The following is an 18509-nucleotide window of genomic DNA, read 5'->3' on the forward strand; positions in this document are numbered from 1 at the left end:
ACAGTCAGTTTGAGACTTTTTCCATTTAGTCCATTCACATGTCTTTCAAAAGGTAGGATGACGTCAGCTACTCCTGCACTCTCCTCTCAGCCCAACCCAGCCAGTACCAGTCAGCCAATCAGAGGAGGGGCTCATTAATAATTAAGGAGGTCAGGTGAAACCAGCGTGTTCTGTGTGGAGCTCCAGAGAGAGGAGGTGGAAATACACAGTGCAGCAGTTTGTTTCGCCTTTAAACCACTGGTATATCATCATAGCATTCTATTACGACACTTTGAGGAGTATCTTGGTATTTAAGATCACAGATTATACTTTCATTCTTGTTTCTCAATGAGAACTCACAGTGTAAATTATGATAATACAACCTCTTTTTCTGGAGTAAAGTTTGGTATAACCCATGTATGGGTCCTTTTACCTTTTTCAAAATGCCTCCCCTCGCTGACATCATTTGCAGATGGTGTTCATTTCCACTGCTCCGCTGATGATACACTTCTATATGTACCTGTAAAGATTGCTGATATTTTCCAACCCCTTAATTCACTGCTGGTAAAATAGTTATCACTTGTTAGATGTAAATTTTAATTCACGTTGAATCAAAAACCTTGATTACGGTCCCAAAATAAGCCAAACAATTTTTTAATGTCAGTAATATCCCTCATTCTACTGCATGACACTGAAGCCACAATCTATTAATTAATGTCTTCCAAGCTTAATACTGTAAAATCCTTTGTTCTGAGCAGCTTTAATCTTGATACAAACTAAAAGGTTTGATTATATAGAAGCCAGCAGGCTTCTCTTCACTGGTTAGCAGTGCAAACTGGGCTTGCATTAACCTGCACTTACTTATTCCATTATATAATAATAATAATAATAATATGATAATGATGATAAACTTCAATTATAGATTACTTTTCAAATTCCACATTGGCGTCTTTCAGTGAAATAAAAATGATTTGATAAAACAAAATAGTCATTTGTCCTTCAGATAACAACAACAATCCTTTGGCAGATGACTTGATTCACCAACAAAGGTTTTATTTATACAGACCTTTAGTTGACATATCCAGCTTTCTTAAGCAAGGATGAGCTGTTTACAGGGAAAACTCCTGATCTATACTTCATAATACTAGAGATCATCATTGAAACTAAAACACAACATCGTCATTATGCAAATGAACATGCAAATACGGTGAGTTCAAATCTGACCCAAGTGCCCTCTGTCAAGACAGAATGGTTCAGTGGAAATGTAATAAATAATTATAACCCCAAGGTGAACATAAATACCAACTTCATTCTCCCACAAGTTGACCTTCACGCTAATGAAGCTGCTTTTCTGAACAACAAAGAGCTGGAATGAGTTGAAGTTTCTTTCATTGCCCTCTTTTCTCTGAGTCACCCCCCCCCCCCCCACACACCTTCCTGCCTTTATAAACTCTTATCTTCATACTGGAATGAATCCAACCGTCTGGTTTTCAAATCACTTGGTACTCAAATCAACCACTTTTTCCGAGGAAACAATTAGAATGCGTTTCCAAAAGTCCCACAGTTTACTGGAGGCCTTTAACCATCAACAGCTGTTCCAGGGAAACGTGAGTAAGTCTCACTTTCTGTCTTCACAAACAAAAACAGCTCTGGCTTGTTTTTCTAACCTTTATCACTATTACTGTCCATGCACATCTTCAGGGTCAGAGGATAATAATGACCATGAGTATCAGTGTGTGTTCTTATTCTTCCAAACAAAACAGAATAGGTGCATAATTTGGTTTGCTATGACACCTAGTGGAAAACCTTTGAATTGCAAGGCAGAACCTGTGCACAGTGAGGTTGTGACATATTTTCATTAATGTGTATCCGTGGTGACAACACCAGTCCTACCTGTGATGTGTGGCACACAGGAGAGCGTTCCCTTGGCGATGAGCAGAATCTCAGTGGCAATTATCACATTTTTTCCGAGCACAAAAATGTCGTCCAGAGAGAACATAACAATACATATATCGTTTTTTATTAGCATTTTACATGGTGATTAACACAACAGTGCCATTAAGTTTCTGTGTGTTCAAGCTCTGAAGAAAAGGAAAAAAAAGAGCTTTCTTGCCCCAAACATCTCAAGTCACATTCAAATACAGAACACTGAATTCAAACAACTTTATTTTGTGTTATGAACATTTTCTCATATACCTTTATTACATATATTTTTTTTTAGAAACTGACTGCAATTACCTTATGCCATAATAAAGTAAAATAAAATAGAAAAGAAACAGGACATTGCTGCGTCGTAATCCATGACTGAGTCTTAATTCCCTGTGACAAAGGAAGGTACAAACATGATAGTTACATTTGCAGTGTAAATCTTTCAATGTTGAGTGGTATAAACTCAATCTTATGGATCTGCTGACTTTACAACATTCTACTGTAGAAACATCATACTGTATTTACACACTATGGGGGAAAAGAAAAGAAAAAAAGAATCTCAACTTAAAAGAGAGGGTCACCGCTGTAACCACAGCTCAGTGGAAAGTAAGAAATGATGTTTGTCATCATGTACCTCATGCCTCATGTATGTATGTTTTCTCAGGTAGGTTAATAAGAACAAACAGAATCTCATGAGGACACTCGCACATAAGCCAGTTTTTTACAGTGAAACAATTATGTTTTGAGGCAATGGTCGATAGTAAAAGCTGCGTCTACAGTCTTCAGTAGATATCAGGTCTGTCTACAGGGGGTAGGCTGGCTGATGGTCTCTATAAGCAATGGAAACACAACACTCCCTCTTTTCTAATTCATGGATAAGATGGATCTCCATGGCTTTTATATATAAGTGGTTGTTGTTCATTAGTCAGTGCTTATTAGCTGGTTTTAATCTGCAAGGACACACTCGGACATCCACATTAGTGAGGTTTGCCTCGTATGAAAATCACCTGAATGGTACAAACAACGAAAAATCAATTCACCGCCCTTAAAAATCTCTCCTCATGCCATTCGCCTTGGTGCGCCGAGCTCTACCCATCATGCATCCCAAGCAGGTTAAAATAAATGCTTAGCACAATCTGACGATATCCGACCCTGCTCTGGTTGTGTGCCAGGGTCTCCTACAGCAAAAAGCCCCACATTGTAGTTTGTCTGAGTCTGCCCAAGGCCAGCCTTGCTCTGCCCTGAGGTGTTTCTTTTTTATTCTTATTTTCATTTGCATTTGTCTAATGAGACACACTGAGACAGACAGACTTACTGGAATAGACATGTAGCACACACTTGCTCTCATGCAAACTGATTGTGACCGTGAGCGACTGTCTAGCAACAGCTTCCAGATCATTCACGTCTTGTTGCAGCAAGATAGCTGTAGCTGATAAACTAGCATTCTTACTAGGGAGCCTGCAGATACCAATGTAGTACAGAAATATCTGCAGTCCAGTTAATCTACATGAAAAGAGAGGCAGCAGAGTGATTTGTTCTCTGGTTAAATATAAATGTTTAAGATGGTGAAAGCATGAAGACAGGGGGCTTTCTGTATTCGCTGTGACTGATAGAGATGAGACATGTTCCAACTGGCATCACCAACACTACAAAGTCACACAGCCATGGTCTCAGAAGCATTGTACAATGAAAACACTGGGAACAAGTCTTTTAATGTATGATGACATAGGATGACATTAATTACACGTGTGTTTTACAGTACTAGTACTATCTCGGCTTGGTTGTTAGAGGAGCGGAGACGTGAACACACATCCAGTTGTGGAGCTGCGCTGGGCGCCAGAGTCCGTATGCTATTAGTCACCTTTATGGCGGGTCAAAAAACAAAATGGCGAAAGAGAAGGCAGCTAATAGTGCACAGTTTCAGCAATCCTCATCACAACAGCAATGACCTTTGAGCTGTTTCCTGGAAGAATTGCGCTGTCGTTGTGAGTACCACAAAATGTTGACCCAGTACTACTCACTTTGTTCATCAAGAAATACATTTGTTGATCAGCTGAAGTATTGGCAAAGGTTTGAAGCAAAGATTTGCTATGAGAGATGCAATGCAATGGTTTTTCTTCTGTTGAAGAAGCCCGTCAGTACATTGAGGGGAATAGACATTGTTTGCTTTCTTTGTTGCTTTCTTTGTTGCTCTCATATTAAGTCCTGGTACATGGACAAGCATTACAGGTTAAACATAATATTCCATTCCCTATATTTTTGTATGCCAGCACTTGTATCATCTCAAGGATAGGTGAAAGAGTTGCTGCACAAAACAATTTCATTTTTAACCTTCATTTTAAAACATCATTGTATAATGGGCTTTAGTTCCCGTTACAGAACAGGGCCGCAGTTCGATAGATCTACAGGTTATTCATCCTCAACAAATTGCTACCCTATTTAGAAACATGGACACACTTTCATATAGTCTCAGGACATTGGATTCAAGTATATATATATATATATATACACACACGCAACTAAAATGAATGAGGTAAAGACAGAAAAAAATAACCTCAATATCAATATATTATTAATTTTTCTGTATCATTTCATATTAAAACACACACAGTTCTTTGAAAGAGAGAAAAAAACTAAAAAGTAAGTCATTCATTGGTGTCATACTTTTTTTTTTAAAATCCAAATTCCAGCTGAATAGGAGAATGATCCTAAGACTCATGAACTAAAAGCAAACACGTCTCATGGTAGAGTATGTGGAGCTGAACGCGGCGCCACCTGCCGTGGAGCGGAGACAGGCCGTGCAGAATAGCCGGTGGGTTGTCGCACAAGCAATGAAGGCTGCAACAATCTCCTCGGTTTCCTGTTGTTTCAGCGGCAGAGCAAGTTGCCTTATCATAGAGAAATACAAAATTTTGCTATGTACAGCACATGTCAGTATAACCTACTCAGTTTTTCATTATTTGAACGGAGAGTCCGGCTGCAAATCAAAGGAGGAATATTTTTGAAGTAATGGCGAGTGGTTAAAAAACCAGCGAATGAGGACATAAAAATCCATCACCAAATTAAAGGAATTTCTTCGGGTTCGTTCTCCACATGGTTAAGCTCTGTAGGATCAATTCGATTCTATTCGCTGCAACGTATATTTCTGGGCTGGACGGCGACAACCCAAGTGACTGCTGCTTCTAGAAACGACTTCAACGACTGCTGTGTATCTGCTTTAGTAGCCTCAGAATACGGTTGTACAGACTTTACTATCAAGACTTAATCTCATTACAGAATCAGCTGCTCCCTTCAATTTCTGCACCGTTAGTTTCAAATCTACAGTGTATGTATATTTGGCAGATACTTTGCATGTTGCACATTAATGCACTGGTTAAACACTCGGTTAAATCTACAATTAACATAAAGGGAGTAAGAAGAAATATATGTCTTCAGTACGTCTAGAGACAAGTGATTGTTGGCCTCCCTGTGAGCGGAGCGCCTCTGCTTTCATTCTTATGAAGACAAAAAAATACAAGAAATCCCAGACCCGATCCAGACCCCAAAGACGAGATATAGCAGAAACAAAGAAGTGCATACGAATCAAAAAGAGCAATGCATTTCTTTAAAAGAGCACTGTTTGCTTGTCCTGTCCTTCATTTCACCGTTTCTGGCGTTGTTCTTAAAAACATTTGACTCGCATCCCCGTCTCTTTTCGTCACATCTCTAAGCAGTGCTTTGAGAGCATGTAAGGTTTTTCATATCGTAATGCAAACAGTCTGGAAGGGCGGTAGAGTTGGTAATAAGGTAGCAGTAAGGATGTCGGTGAGCTGGAGAGAGGGAGGAGGCGGAGGAGGAGAACGGAAGGAAAGAAGGGAGGAAGGAAGGAAGGGAGGAAGGAAGGCAGTGATGGGGGAGAGGAGGAAGAGGAGGAGGACAGTGGTATTAACACTTGAAGAAAAGGCAGGCAAAGGAGGCCAGCAGGAGCCACAGTGATCGAGATACACAAGCGGCGCTGTTGATATCTCGACCTGTCCCAGGTCCTGCAGATAGAGAAAGAGAGAGAGACAGTGTGAGAAAATCTCCTTCAGAATAAGACATATTGTATATATATATATATATATATAAAATTAATTTTCTTATTGTGTCACTCATCTCAATCATAAAAACAAGTGACTGACAGATAACAGATGAGTCCACAGTCTATCAGCCCTTTTTGGATTTTAACAGGAAAAACAGTCAAAAAATGTTGGTATCATCCATTTTGGTTTTCATTCAGATGAGGACGTTGATGAAATAATAATACCACTGAAAAATGAATTATTCTAGTGCTATAAATTACACACATATTTACATTTGAGTTAGCTGGAACAAAACTGCAGCAGTGATGTGTTTAAATGAGCCTGTCCAATGTTATCAATGACTACAGAGTGCAGGTGGTGTTTAGAGACATCTTGTGGTCGCGTTGTGCTATTGATTCCCTCTCTGTGATGCAAGCTAGAGCCAAGTTCATAATCCAGAAGAGACGTAAAGTGGAGAAAATGTGGTGGCCATTAAAGTTTGGTGCGCTGCAACTTTCCAAAACAGGCAAGCAAACAGATGCTGCTTTTCCTTTATCATGTATCTGTGTAAAGTGCATTTAAATACACTAAATACATTTTAAAAAACTTTTAGGCTTGTAGGTTGAATCAAGCTGCTCTGTAACAGCTGGATGTGTAAATAATCCAAATGTTTGATAACCAGGTTGCCAAGTCAACTTGATCATTATATGTCAATGCTGTATTCACAGTTTTTTTTAATCAGTTATTGCAGATTCACTCAAATCTTTTCACAGCTCTAAGTGTTGGCAGAGACACTTCAACACCTTTTCAATATGTGGTGATTGGTGTGGATGGTGTTGTTGCTATTTAGTTGTTGAAGTGAAATGGAGCAGGAACCATTATTGACTGGCTCAAAGCAGCAAGGTGTTGGTTGGTTATGGAGACAACTTCAATACAAAAATTAGATAATCACTCGAATTACTATTTGGAATTCAAACTGTAAACTAAAGCATATGACAATAGCAGCTGTACTCACTATAGAGGAAAAGGCTGGCATTCTGGACGCCCAGTCGGTTTGAGGCCACACAGGTATAGTTTCCATAATCCTCTTCGGTGACATTGACAATCATCAGAATCGTGGTGGGGCCAACAATTTGGATATTGATGCCCTGGGCATTGGACAGCCTGGGGAGGAAAGACACACATAAGTGAGGAGAAGTTTAGGCAAATTCTAAAGTGATGAAAATCAGAGAGCTTGACGCCAGAGGGGAGTCAGTGCCATTTTTGGAGAAATAATAAAAGGCTGCTGCTTCGGTGCAGTAAAGGGGACAAGTTTAATTAGCTAATAAATTATTCTGAATTTCTACCAAAAGATAATGTACACCTTCTTCTGTCTTGATTTGATTTGGACTTGATTTTCAACCTTGCAGCAGGACAGGATTCAGCAGTTATCTGACTGTGTGTAAATGCAGCACAATGTCCTGCTTCTATAATGTACTGTCATATTAAATGGATGCGTTTAAGACTCAGCATGGCACATTTCTGTTTAGTCTTATTCATAATAAATCATAATGTATTCTATTTAATTTCAACGTGACAGTTTCTGCTAAACCTTCGACCCTCTGAAGGCCACGAGGTGGACATTTGAATACAGCTGAGCTGTATGTTAATAGGTGAGAAGCAGATCTAAACCACACAGTCATAGAAGCAAAGAAAAGCACATGGTGACTTCAACAGAAGTCTCAGTATTTACTGAGTGGGAGTACAGCGCTTTAGTTGCCTAATAACATTGATTTTATACCATATAGAGCTGTACTTTTGTGCTGCCAGCTACTCTATAGAAGCAGGGGTCAGTGTCATATCAGTGAAATCCATGAGTGTAGGAGTCATGATTGAAAAGAGCCTTTCTCTTTTTCTACAACAAACCTTTTTTTTCATTTCAGCACATTTGACACAATGCTGCATTTAGCAGAATGTAATCCTTGACCTTTGCAGTGTGATGCAGTTTTCAGAAAAGGAAATGCCACTGTCACTCTCTACTTTCCTGTAGGTTTGCAGAACTGTAACAAATGTCACGTCAGAACAGGAAATAAACATTGCTTATAGGAACTATTTCCCTATGTCTGTACGGCAGATACTTTTGCTTTATTTTATTTTGACAATTTACTTTGTTGTCCTTTGTTTCTTTCCATCAAACCAAAAGGATCATTGTCGTCCAGCCGCCTCGGGAAAAATGATTAGTATGCTGCTGAAGTCTTACTCTTAATGACGACCAAACTTCTGACAATCAATTATGTCAACCTTGAATCTCTTTCACAGCAAATGAATCAATACAACTTGCTGACTCAGTCTGTATACCTCGCTGGTGTTTTTTTCATCATCACAGTCGAATAAAACTCTTTTAATAACACGCCACACATAATAGATTCTGCTTGTTCTGGCCTGATTGAGCCCTCTCCTATCGCGAGTGACGCGGAGTCCATTTAAGGCGCCTCAACTTAATCCTCCTTAAGTCTGGGTAATGTGGTAACTGGAATTTGAGCAGGGGATCGAGAATTTTGTGCTGACAAATACTTGGCTGATAGAGGGTATTAACATAAAAAGGAAAATGCACATCATGGCGCAGCATAATTTGGCGAGCTGGGGGAGTGGAGAAGTTGATAAAGTGCTGAGGTGCTTCCCATAGGGACACCTTGGGAACAGTGTGTGTGTGTGTTTGCGTCTGAAAGCGAGAGAGCAGGAGAGAGAGACCAAGTGGAGGGCAAGTGTTACGGCGGTGTCCCCACTCCATACCCAAGCAAACCCCTCTCCAACAAAAAGGCCAGCAGATATATTCTCCAGTGTCTTCATGAGAAGTGAGCGTACTGTTAAAGAGGCCGACCCACAGAGTGCGCTGAGAGAGCCAGATAATACACAGCACCGCAGGGAGGTTAAGGCAAGCACTTCGTTTTACTGTAGATTACAGCCTATGATTGTAACGCAGTAGCCGGGGGAAACAAACTGAGGTCAGGTCAAAAGAGGCAGAGCTTTGAAGCTGTGAAGGATTCTGTGTTGGCTTTACTCACACATAAGACAAACACTTTCAGATGCACTGCAGCAAAAGAACTGGAGAGTAAAGAACCAGTAACTGGATCTTCTTTTCTATCACCATTTATCAAGCTCAACATTTTTGCTGCCTATTGTAAGTTTTGGCACACACAGACATCTGCAGCCTGCAACTTCCCACACTTTTAGATTTCAACGTCAAAAATGCCTGCGTCTCTGCCAGCTTCTTCATCTGGCATAAAAGACAGGACTACATTAGCAGAGAAGTTGGCACAAATGTGCATGACTACCTTTTTTTGAAGTATTAACATTTTGATACTGGACTTCCTTCGTCACAGACAGAGGGCAGCAGTGCTCTACTGGCTATCTTTGGTGATCATGCCTTCATGCATCTACTACATTAAACCCTAGATTGAAATGATTTGACCCCTCGGTTTGATGGAGGGCGCGCAGTGTGTGGTCGCAGAGATGAAAGACCGGAGCAAATCATCAGAGGGACAGATTTGATTCTGCAGCGTTTGGGAGCATCTGAAGAAAGTTATCACTGCCAGAGAAAGTGACAGACCTGTTATGATTCAAGGCTGATGATAAATTAAATCAAGAGTCCTGCTGAGACTCATAACCCAGGGATGATTGAAAACGGTCCGGTGACGGTGACAGCCATGTATCAGCCGGCAAAACAACAAACATAAATGTCTGTCACGCTGGCTGACAGCTCATTTTGAAAAATTTCTCATGTTATAAACATGGATGGAGTGATTTACGGCACACTGAGCAGGAGAGACAACCTACTTTAAAAGATGCGTTTGTAAATAGACGGTGATTGATTATACAATCGGATGAGTTTAGCGTGACAAAATCATCTGATTCACAGTTTGATCCAAATTCCACGAGTGAGATGAGTCAAACAGAGCGGGGGGGGGGGGGGGGGGGGGGGGTGGTCCTGACAGCCGCGCAGTGACAGCGATCAGTCGTGAGCTATCGGCCGGCTGCTTTAAGATCACGATGGATCGGTCCACTGAGGCCAATTAGGAGTCTGAGAGCTGCCGAGTCTCTCAGATCCTGGTGAAGACAGAGATGCCGTGACGCTGCGTTTCATTTATATTTCAGAGCATGAGGTAAATTTGATCTGCTGAGGAGACTGACAGACGATGGATATGAATAAGATCAGGTGAGTGAAGTGTCTCCACTCAGAGGGGGAGAGAGGAACACAAGCTCTGCAGTCATGTCTGTGTTCCCCAGTTTGTGCCAAGTGGTTTGCTCGAGTGTATTCTCCCAAAGTTTTGGGCAGGTGAGCGCAATGTACTGTCTTTTTAACTTGGTGCTATAAATGGATCAAAAGCCACCGTGCAGTAACGACAGGAAACAACATTCAGTGCTTGGAGTACAGGGATTGTTTTCTTACTAACTTTCCTTCATCAAAGAAATCAGAGACAAAGATATTAAAAGTATTAAAAGAGATTAAGGAAAACAATTAAGTGAAATCAGATATAGTGAGACTTAACTATAATCCTACATCTGAAGGGTGTCAGTAAATTAAGATACTTGTCAAAACAGTGAAGAAGCTTTAATACAAGCGGCTGAAACAAATCAGAAAAGTAAGTCTATATAAGTTTATTTTTAAAGTGACGACCCTAACCCATGAATTCTGACACGCTTCCCCTCACTTTTCATGTGATTTCAGGGGTATGACAGGGCGGACGACTGCTCTGACTCATAGACTGCTAATGAATTAAAACTGAGAAAGTAAACTCAAAGTGATCACAAATGTGTCTAAGACGATCTACAGGCGGAAAACTCAATTTGCAAATTCTTAACTTGAACTCAAAAAAACTATTTGTACACAAGTAAAACTGTTTTAAGAAACGTATACATCACAAACTAAAAATGTATATTTACCTGCGTGAAGACTTTTAATTGCAACTTTATTATGTACTTTTGAGACTTCCAGACAGATTCACAAAGCTGCGTTCCTAAGAGGAAAACTGGGACATCCTGGCTTTTGGTGAACTCGTGTGTCATTTAAAATCATTGTACACATTTGTAAATCGTATTTACCATTATAAATTTGTCACCATTGTCTCTCAATGACAGTAACATTAATCTTAGCATCCATGCCTTTGTTGCCTTATCAGTTGTCTCAAACTAATATGGCCCAGGGGCAAGATCCAAACTTAATAATCAGGGAAATAAAACCCAACAGGCGACAGACTCTTGAGGAGCAGGTCTATAAAATTAACTATCATCATCGTCCAAGGAGAAAGTGCAACAGCACAGGCACAGAGAGAGAGGGGGACTGTGAACCGGCACATCGCCAGAATCCTCCAAGGGACAAAACAACGGAGATAGATGGAGGTTGGAGACAACAGATAATGCAAAAATATTTCAACAACCATTAATCTTTCTCCTCAAGCACTGACGTGATAGGCCTATTACTTCAGAGACCTTATCAGTAATAACACTTGTGACACTCCTGCGATATTTTCCTCCAGATCTTCAATGAACTTTTATTGTTCAAGTTTGGGAGCGAGTGAAATTTCAGATCACGACGCTCCGCATGTGCAATTCTTTTTATCCAAATCTTTTTTTTTTCCATTTGAGCCCCTCAAGTCCCAAAATGAAGGTTGCCCTTGGATGTCATTACACTTCCATCTTCCTAAAGTGTTTCCCAGATACATGCATGACACTTGGATTGATAGCTTTCTGATGAACATCAGTGTCTGACCACACATTTTGCCTCCAGCTACAGTGCAGGAAGCCTGATTTCCATTTCAGTGGAATTACTTGCAATATGAGAAAAGGATTACTGAGACTATAGTTTCTAAATTGCATGCAGAAGAATGTCAGATCTGTTTTACTTTTTCTCTTTTCAAGAAGAAAATCACAGAATCCAGTGCCGTCTGACTCGACAATGTGCAATAAACAATGGAATAACAGCCTAGCGAGTGATTAAGTGGGTGATTAGTCATTATCAAACTATACAGATGATGTCATCAAATGAAAACTAGGATGTGACAATGGGCCCACAGTGAGGGCAGATCTGACAGGGCGAACAAAGAGATCCATTGTAAGCACTTGTTGAAATGACACTCAGAGTGTCTGGCACAGAGAATAAAGAGATGAAGCGGTACATTTTGGTGGATGGGGAGGAATCTCAGGAAAAAAAGATTGTAGGACATTTCTGACCTTATCAGTGAGTAACCACAGGCAGCTGTATTGTTTGGCAACCACTTGGATATTAATGCTCATATTCACCGAAGGCTCTGACACAGGGAACATATTCAAAATAGTTTTTAGTTCAGAAAGCTTTGCTATTCATTACTTGCTCATTACAGGAAAGTTACAGGTGGCTTCATGGCTACACCCAAGTTTGTTCAGTGTGAGTTGTTTATTCAAGTTGAAATGGTGGCAACATTCATCAAGCTTGCTCTTTGTCTCAAAGTGTGTAAGGTCCCACCAGGTCAAGAAAATCATCATGTCTCAATAAAAAATCCACTAAAATAATAATAAAAATACTAAACACTTTACAATAAAAAACGTTCGATCCTTCTTTATGTGTTTGAAGGCTTTTGTTAATGTTACTATATAAAGGAAAGAAGGTTCTCCATCTTGGATACATTACAGAAGAACAGAGGAATAAAGAGAATTCAGAGCATGAGGGTGCCAGCCATGCTCGATCAGTCAGGTGTTATCAGACATGAGCTTGGGACAATTGGGTCTGGACATTTTCTGGAGTTTGCCTTTCACAGATTGTCTGGGTCAGATCTGTTCACAGGAATTTATTCTTCTTCTAGCCATAGATTTTATTATTTTTCTTGTGAAGCACTTTGAAACTTTGTTCGGATGAGTGCTATACAAATACAGTTATTATTTTTATTATTAACATCTGGAAAGTCTCTGGAACATTCAGATAAGGGGCATTTTTGGACATTCTCCAGATTTTTAACTGGGGGTCTATCAGGAAAAACTCTGGAGATTGACTTCAGCAACTGACTTTGACTTTGTAAGACAGGAGGTAAATGACTCTATTTAGTAGCTTGTTCGACTAAAGCATAATTATCTCACAAATGACCTTAAATCAGTGTGTTTCTGGTTCCATGACGAGTGGCGGCCAAGTGTTTGTAAATCTCTCCCATAGTCATTTGACTTTGTCGTGTCCCAGATTAATAAAAGTCAGTCAAAGTTGATTATCTTTCCGAGACAACTTGAGGCGTGCAGTATGTGGTGGTGTACAGGTGTCTATTTGTGACATTGCTGTGGGAAAATGTACAGTAAATATCTAAATGTGCTTTGAGTTTTACCTTTTTTCGTCCCTGTACCATTCGAACTCTGGAGTTGGCACAGCGGTGGCGTCACACTGCAGCGTCCCAATGCGGCCCACCTGAGTCTCTGAGCTCTGGGTTCTCTTTATTGTCGGAGGATCTGTTGAGTCACACAACAACATGACATGAGTCAGATCATAAAACCAACAACAAATCCACTCCCACCCACGCTAAAAATCAAGCCACATGCTACTCCACAACGCCTGCTGTCTTATTTTGCCATTGTGTTTCCTTGAAACACTTGGATTGAATTGAATTACTCTTATTGTGTCTGAGCATTATTAATATAAGCCTTTCATACAATAACAAATGATCTGAATTGAAACTGATAAAAGCAATATGATTAAATAACAACAAATATCTTGGATAAACTCAAGGAATCAAGTGTTTCGTCTTCGAGCTACTTTTTACAGTGTAAAGTTTAATTTCAGTTAAAGGCCATTCATCCCCAAGAAATCAATGTAAAATAGATTTGTGGATAAATGTTCAAATTCATCGAGTTGATAACATTCATCATGTACTTTTAAAGATTTCTTTAACATCGCAATGGCCAGGAATATGTCCCGTGTGGATGAATGTTCATTTTCCATTTTGGATCAAACCAAAATAAATGATTTAACATGGAATTGTTTATCATTTAATTCCGGCACTCAGACTTGGCTTAAGTACGCTTTGGGCAAACGGCCATACATGATTTGTTCAAATCAGAGAAGATTGTGTAACTCCTCTGGGGCGCGTGGTTGGTTTGTGATATCTCAGGAGCTGTTCATCAATTCCTCAACGACATATGCTACAGCTCATCAGATCAGATCGTGGGCCCTGACAAGACGTAATTAGCCGATCTTGTTTTGAAAGTGTCTCTTAAAGGATGATAGTAGGCCTGTGTGGAAATTACCATCGCATTGACAGTCGCAATCAAACTTACAGAGCTTTCTCTTTCTGCCTGAAAATGTCTTGAGAGGTCCACAAACTTTCAAGATACAGCCCCCCCTCCCCGAGCCCCCAGCCTCCCTTCACACGTGCTATTCTACACGTCTCTACCTATAACGCCAGCCTTGACTTTCTAGTGCTTTTATCTGTTGAGTGTATCATCTTGTGAAATGCCTGACATAAAACGTGACAGGAATATTGATCAGTGAGTAATACGGCGTCCGCTGCACTCAGCCATTACTTACAGTTCACAACCACATTGACGTATTTGACATCCGGCGTGGCAACGTCGTTGCTGGCCTTGCATTCATAACGACCCGCTTGGTTTCGCATGATACCTATAATGTCCAGGTACTCTTCTCCGTCCAGCGGCTCTGCTGTAGGGAGATGAAGGAGTGATAGAGGGAGACAAAAGGGAGGGGGGACAAAGCAAGAGAGGGAGAGACAAGGAGGTGGGATAAAGACAACGTTAATTTTTGAGCTCATATCTGGAGTGACAAAATGTTCTCTGAATTTCATCTCTCACTTTTTAACAGGGACTCTGACCAACACTGTCTACAGGCCATCAGTTCAAATGAGGGTGAAAATGACAAAAAGACGCTAAACGATCATGTTGGATAAGAACTGGATGCAGATGAGGAATTTGTGAAAATCTATGCCACTCTTTTATCAATCCATTAGTTACAAAGCTACAGCCAACAGTTAATTTAGCTTAGCATAGAGATGGAAATAGGGGAAAACAGCTCACCTGCCTCTGTCAAAATAGTCAAAAATAAATGCCAACCTACTTACCACAATAACTAACACCTACTAATTGATATATTATGTTTATCTCTGCCGAGGAGACCATGTGTTTGTCTGTTAGTTGGCATGATTATGTAAAAACTACTGGACAGATGATCACAAAACGTGGTGAAAGAGTGTGGATCAGCAAAGTACTCACAAAATGTTGCTGTGGATTTGAATTGGTGGGTAGTTTGTTCTTGAACATATGCAAGACAGGACAGTTTTAAACATTTTTGTTAATTTCTAATGTAAAAATGACCTCCAGAGAAAGTCCCGGAGAACTGGGTCCAGACTTTGCGTTCAGGCGAGGGCTGGCACAGCCGGCGGAGGCAGGATGTAACGTATTAATTATGCTGCGGAGATCACAGGTTTTTGTTTGCAGCACACACAGCGTTCACACATACAGCCCCTCTGGAGAATGTCCAGAGAATCTGTGAAATTCAGTGCCTGAAAGCAGCTTTTGTCAAGGTTTGAACAGCAAAGTTTTTAGATTTCCTCATTATTTACCCGTGCACTTCAGATGCTTTATATTTTTGTCTTGATGCTTTTATGATTTGTCTGACATCTTCGCAGATTTATGAAATATCAGATTCTAAAGCACTCTGATGCTATAGAAACGGAATGAAATGACAAACACTCAGCCTTGTCATGATTCAGGGGTAAATCTGGCTTCTTCTGAGACTACTGCCATTGTTTCGCTAACCACGTCAGTTTGGATTGACGACTGTGGGAATGGAGGACACAGAGATAAAGTGACGGAAGGAAACAACCTGATCCAGCTTTAAGATTCGCAGGACACACACTCAGAGGTGGAGTGAAAAGTCGTGAGAGGAGGAGACACGTTAATTGTTTTAACCAGGATAGCAACACACACACTTGAAGCCATTTACGGTACTTGGCCGTAAACACAAAAAGTCACTCCAGTAATTGTGAAAGAAAAAAGAAACCTTCAAAGAGAGCACAAACACTGCTGCCTCGTTCAGCTCCCTGTACCTGGTTAATTTCTGCAGTGGTGTTTCTATATTGTAATTTAGGCAGTACACTAAAGAACGATCCCAGCCACGGTTCAGTTTGATCTGGAGCGAGACCACCTCTTTCGGTCGGACTTCAGACTTTAAAGGGAATTTGATAACTAGCAACTTGTTACACTATTAGCTATTTGTGTGAAAGGATTTCTGAAAATGTCACAGAAAAGATCTGAACAGAACACAGAGACTATCAGACAGATATGTGACTAATTGTTTAATGAGCAGTCCAACTAATTATCAAAGTAAAAGCAGAGTGTCTCATTGGGAAAGATCTCAAAGCTTATTAAAGGGATAGTTCACCAAAAAAATGAAAATTCACTCATTATCTCCTCACCACTTTGCAGATGGAGGGGTGGGTGAGTCCACAAAACACTTTTGGAGTCTCAGGGATAAACAGTGTTGCCGCCAAATCCAATACAATTAAAGTAACTGGCGAATCCTTCTTCAGATGAAATAAAACAACAGAAAAAAACACAACAAGCCTCCATACTGCTCGTCTGGTGTCATCCAAGTGTCTGGAAGCCCAGACATTTAAATTCGAGTCGAAACAGAATCATTTACACCAAGTTTTAAGCCTAAACATCCTCTGATATCCTCCCCTGGAGCTGCGTTCACGTTTACACAAACTCTCGCCCAAGAGCACCGCAGGGTCAAATTTAAATGTCGGGGCTTCATGGCACATGACACTAAATGAGCAGTATGGAGGCTTGTTGTGTGTTTTTTTTACTGTTGTTTTATTATGTCTGGAGGAGTCACCAGTTACTCCAACTGTATTGGATTTGGCTGCAACACTGTTTACCCCTGAGACTCCAAAAGTGCTTTGAGGATTTTAACACTTCATCTTCCGCTCCATCGGCATAGTGGTGATTAGATAATGAGTGACTTTTCATTTTTTTGGTGAACTATCCCTTGAGGGAAGAGGCAGGAAGAGGAATTGGCAAATTCTTTGATGTGCTGCCATGTTGACTGCACTTTCATCACATCTGAAGAGAGTATAGGTGTGAGCACCCAGTAGCATCATTACTTTTGATGTGGCACGATAACGTGTGATGAATGTGAGATGAATGTGTGTGACATTACATTGAATCACAGCAGAAATGTGATAATTAACTCTGCATGAGATATTTATTTTTACATATATGTTGCCCTGATGTAAAGTAAAATGATTGAAAACCAAAATAACTCTATAAGGAATCATCTGCTTGTAGCCAGTGTGGTAACGGTGCACATCTCAGGGTATTTCTCAAAATGATACCATTATCTGCAGTGAATAAGGGAGGGAGTCTCTGAGGGCCCGGCAAATGTAATAACTACTATAATATCGACTGATACTTCCCTTAATCTAAGAAAATAAGGAGTGATGGAAACTTGGCAGTGGAAATAAATTGCACATAGATCTCTGGGGTGCGTGTGTAGGGGGAAATGCACTGTTTGCAACAACGGTAAATGTCAGCAGTCTCAGTTGTGGGGAAAGTTCACGCTCATGTTGCAAGTGAGGGGCTGCAGGCTCTGCTCTGTGAAACTAAAACGCTGTGCCCCGAGAAATGAACCGGCAACTTCAGGCGCTCGGATATGGGAGGTTAAATGGAAAACAGCCGCTCTGCTTTGGTGAATACACATCAGTGCTGCGTCGTTTCATGCGATAATACTCACTAAAACACCAGGTAACAACATCCCGAAAAACACACCAGTCTGGCTTTTACACATGCCTGAAGAACAAACACACAGCAAATACGTCAGCGATAAAAGTGGATCTGAAACATGATCTAAATCAGGTGCTTGATGGAGATGGAGGTCGGCTGATACTGTACTTTCCATGTTGATTGAAAGATCAGTGGGATCACGATCAAAGTCCAGAGCAGATCATACTCAGCTCTCGGTGGACAAACTGCCAGAGTAACATGATAGGAGAGGTATGATTGAAAATCTGTTGCCATGGAAATTCTGTTGAAGCCCAGTCTTTTCTTCAGCACATTGGTTTGGTGCCGGATGAAGAAAAACAGGTGAGAACCGGATCAAAGAATGAAGAGGAGAGAGAAGAGATGAGAGATAAGAGGAAACGGCCGGAGTAGTTGTTTTAGCGCCGCAATTAACTGTCAGTAATCTTACCTGGTGTACAGAGGGAGCAGGACGACTGGAACGTAGCGCATTGTCCAAAGAAACAGTTGATTACAATACAGCGTGTGAAGCGCCTTTGTGCTCGCGTCCTCAAGAGAATACTGCTTCCTGCACCTGAAGTGTGTGCTTCACATGTTATCTTTTTAATGAAGCGTAATGAAGATAGATTGGTTAATCTCGTCTTGAGGGAATTGGTTAGAGAGAGAGAGTGTGTGTGTGTGTGCGTGCGTGTGTGTATCATATACCGTATGTGTGCTTGTGTGTGCACCAAGCCCACGCCTGTGTGTGGAGGCGTAAAGTGTCTCTATGCCTGGTGAGTATGAAGCGTTCACGCATGCACCAGGGTGAAGGCA

At 40.7% G+C, this 18509-nt stretch overlaps 1 protein-coding gene across 3 annotated transcripts in view; it reads right to left on the reverse strand.

The window, feature by feature from the left end:
- Positions 1–2128: 2128 nt before the first annotated feature.
- The window catches only part of lsamp (limbic system associated membrane protein), a 531736-nt gene continuing 515355 nt past the window's right edge, over positions 2129–18509 (reverse strand). For all 3 annotated transcript variants that reach the window (XM_069534420.1, XM_069534419.1, XM_020094830.2), the window contains 4 exons: positions 14470–14601; positions 13274–13394; positions 6964–7112; positions 2129–5930 (listed from right to left, as the gene is read on the reverse strand). In XM_069534420.1, coding sequence (XP_069390521.1) covers positions 5833–5930; positions 6964–7112; positions 13274–13394; positions 14470–14601 — 500 coding nt within the window. In that variant the 3' untranslated portion in view covers positions 2129–5832. The remainder of the gene's footprint in view (positions 5931–6963; positions 7113–13273; positions 13395–14469; positions 14602–18509) is intronic.

The sequence above is a fragment of the Paralichthys olivaceus genome, chromosome 11, assembly GCF_024713975.1.
Source record: "Paralichthys olivaceus isolate ysfri-2021 chromosome 11, ASM2471397v2, whole genome shotgun sequence".
Taxonomy (NCBI): Eukaryota; Metazoa; Chordata; class Actinopteri; order Pleuronectiformes; family Paralichthyidae; genus Paralichthys; species Paralichthys olivaceus.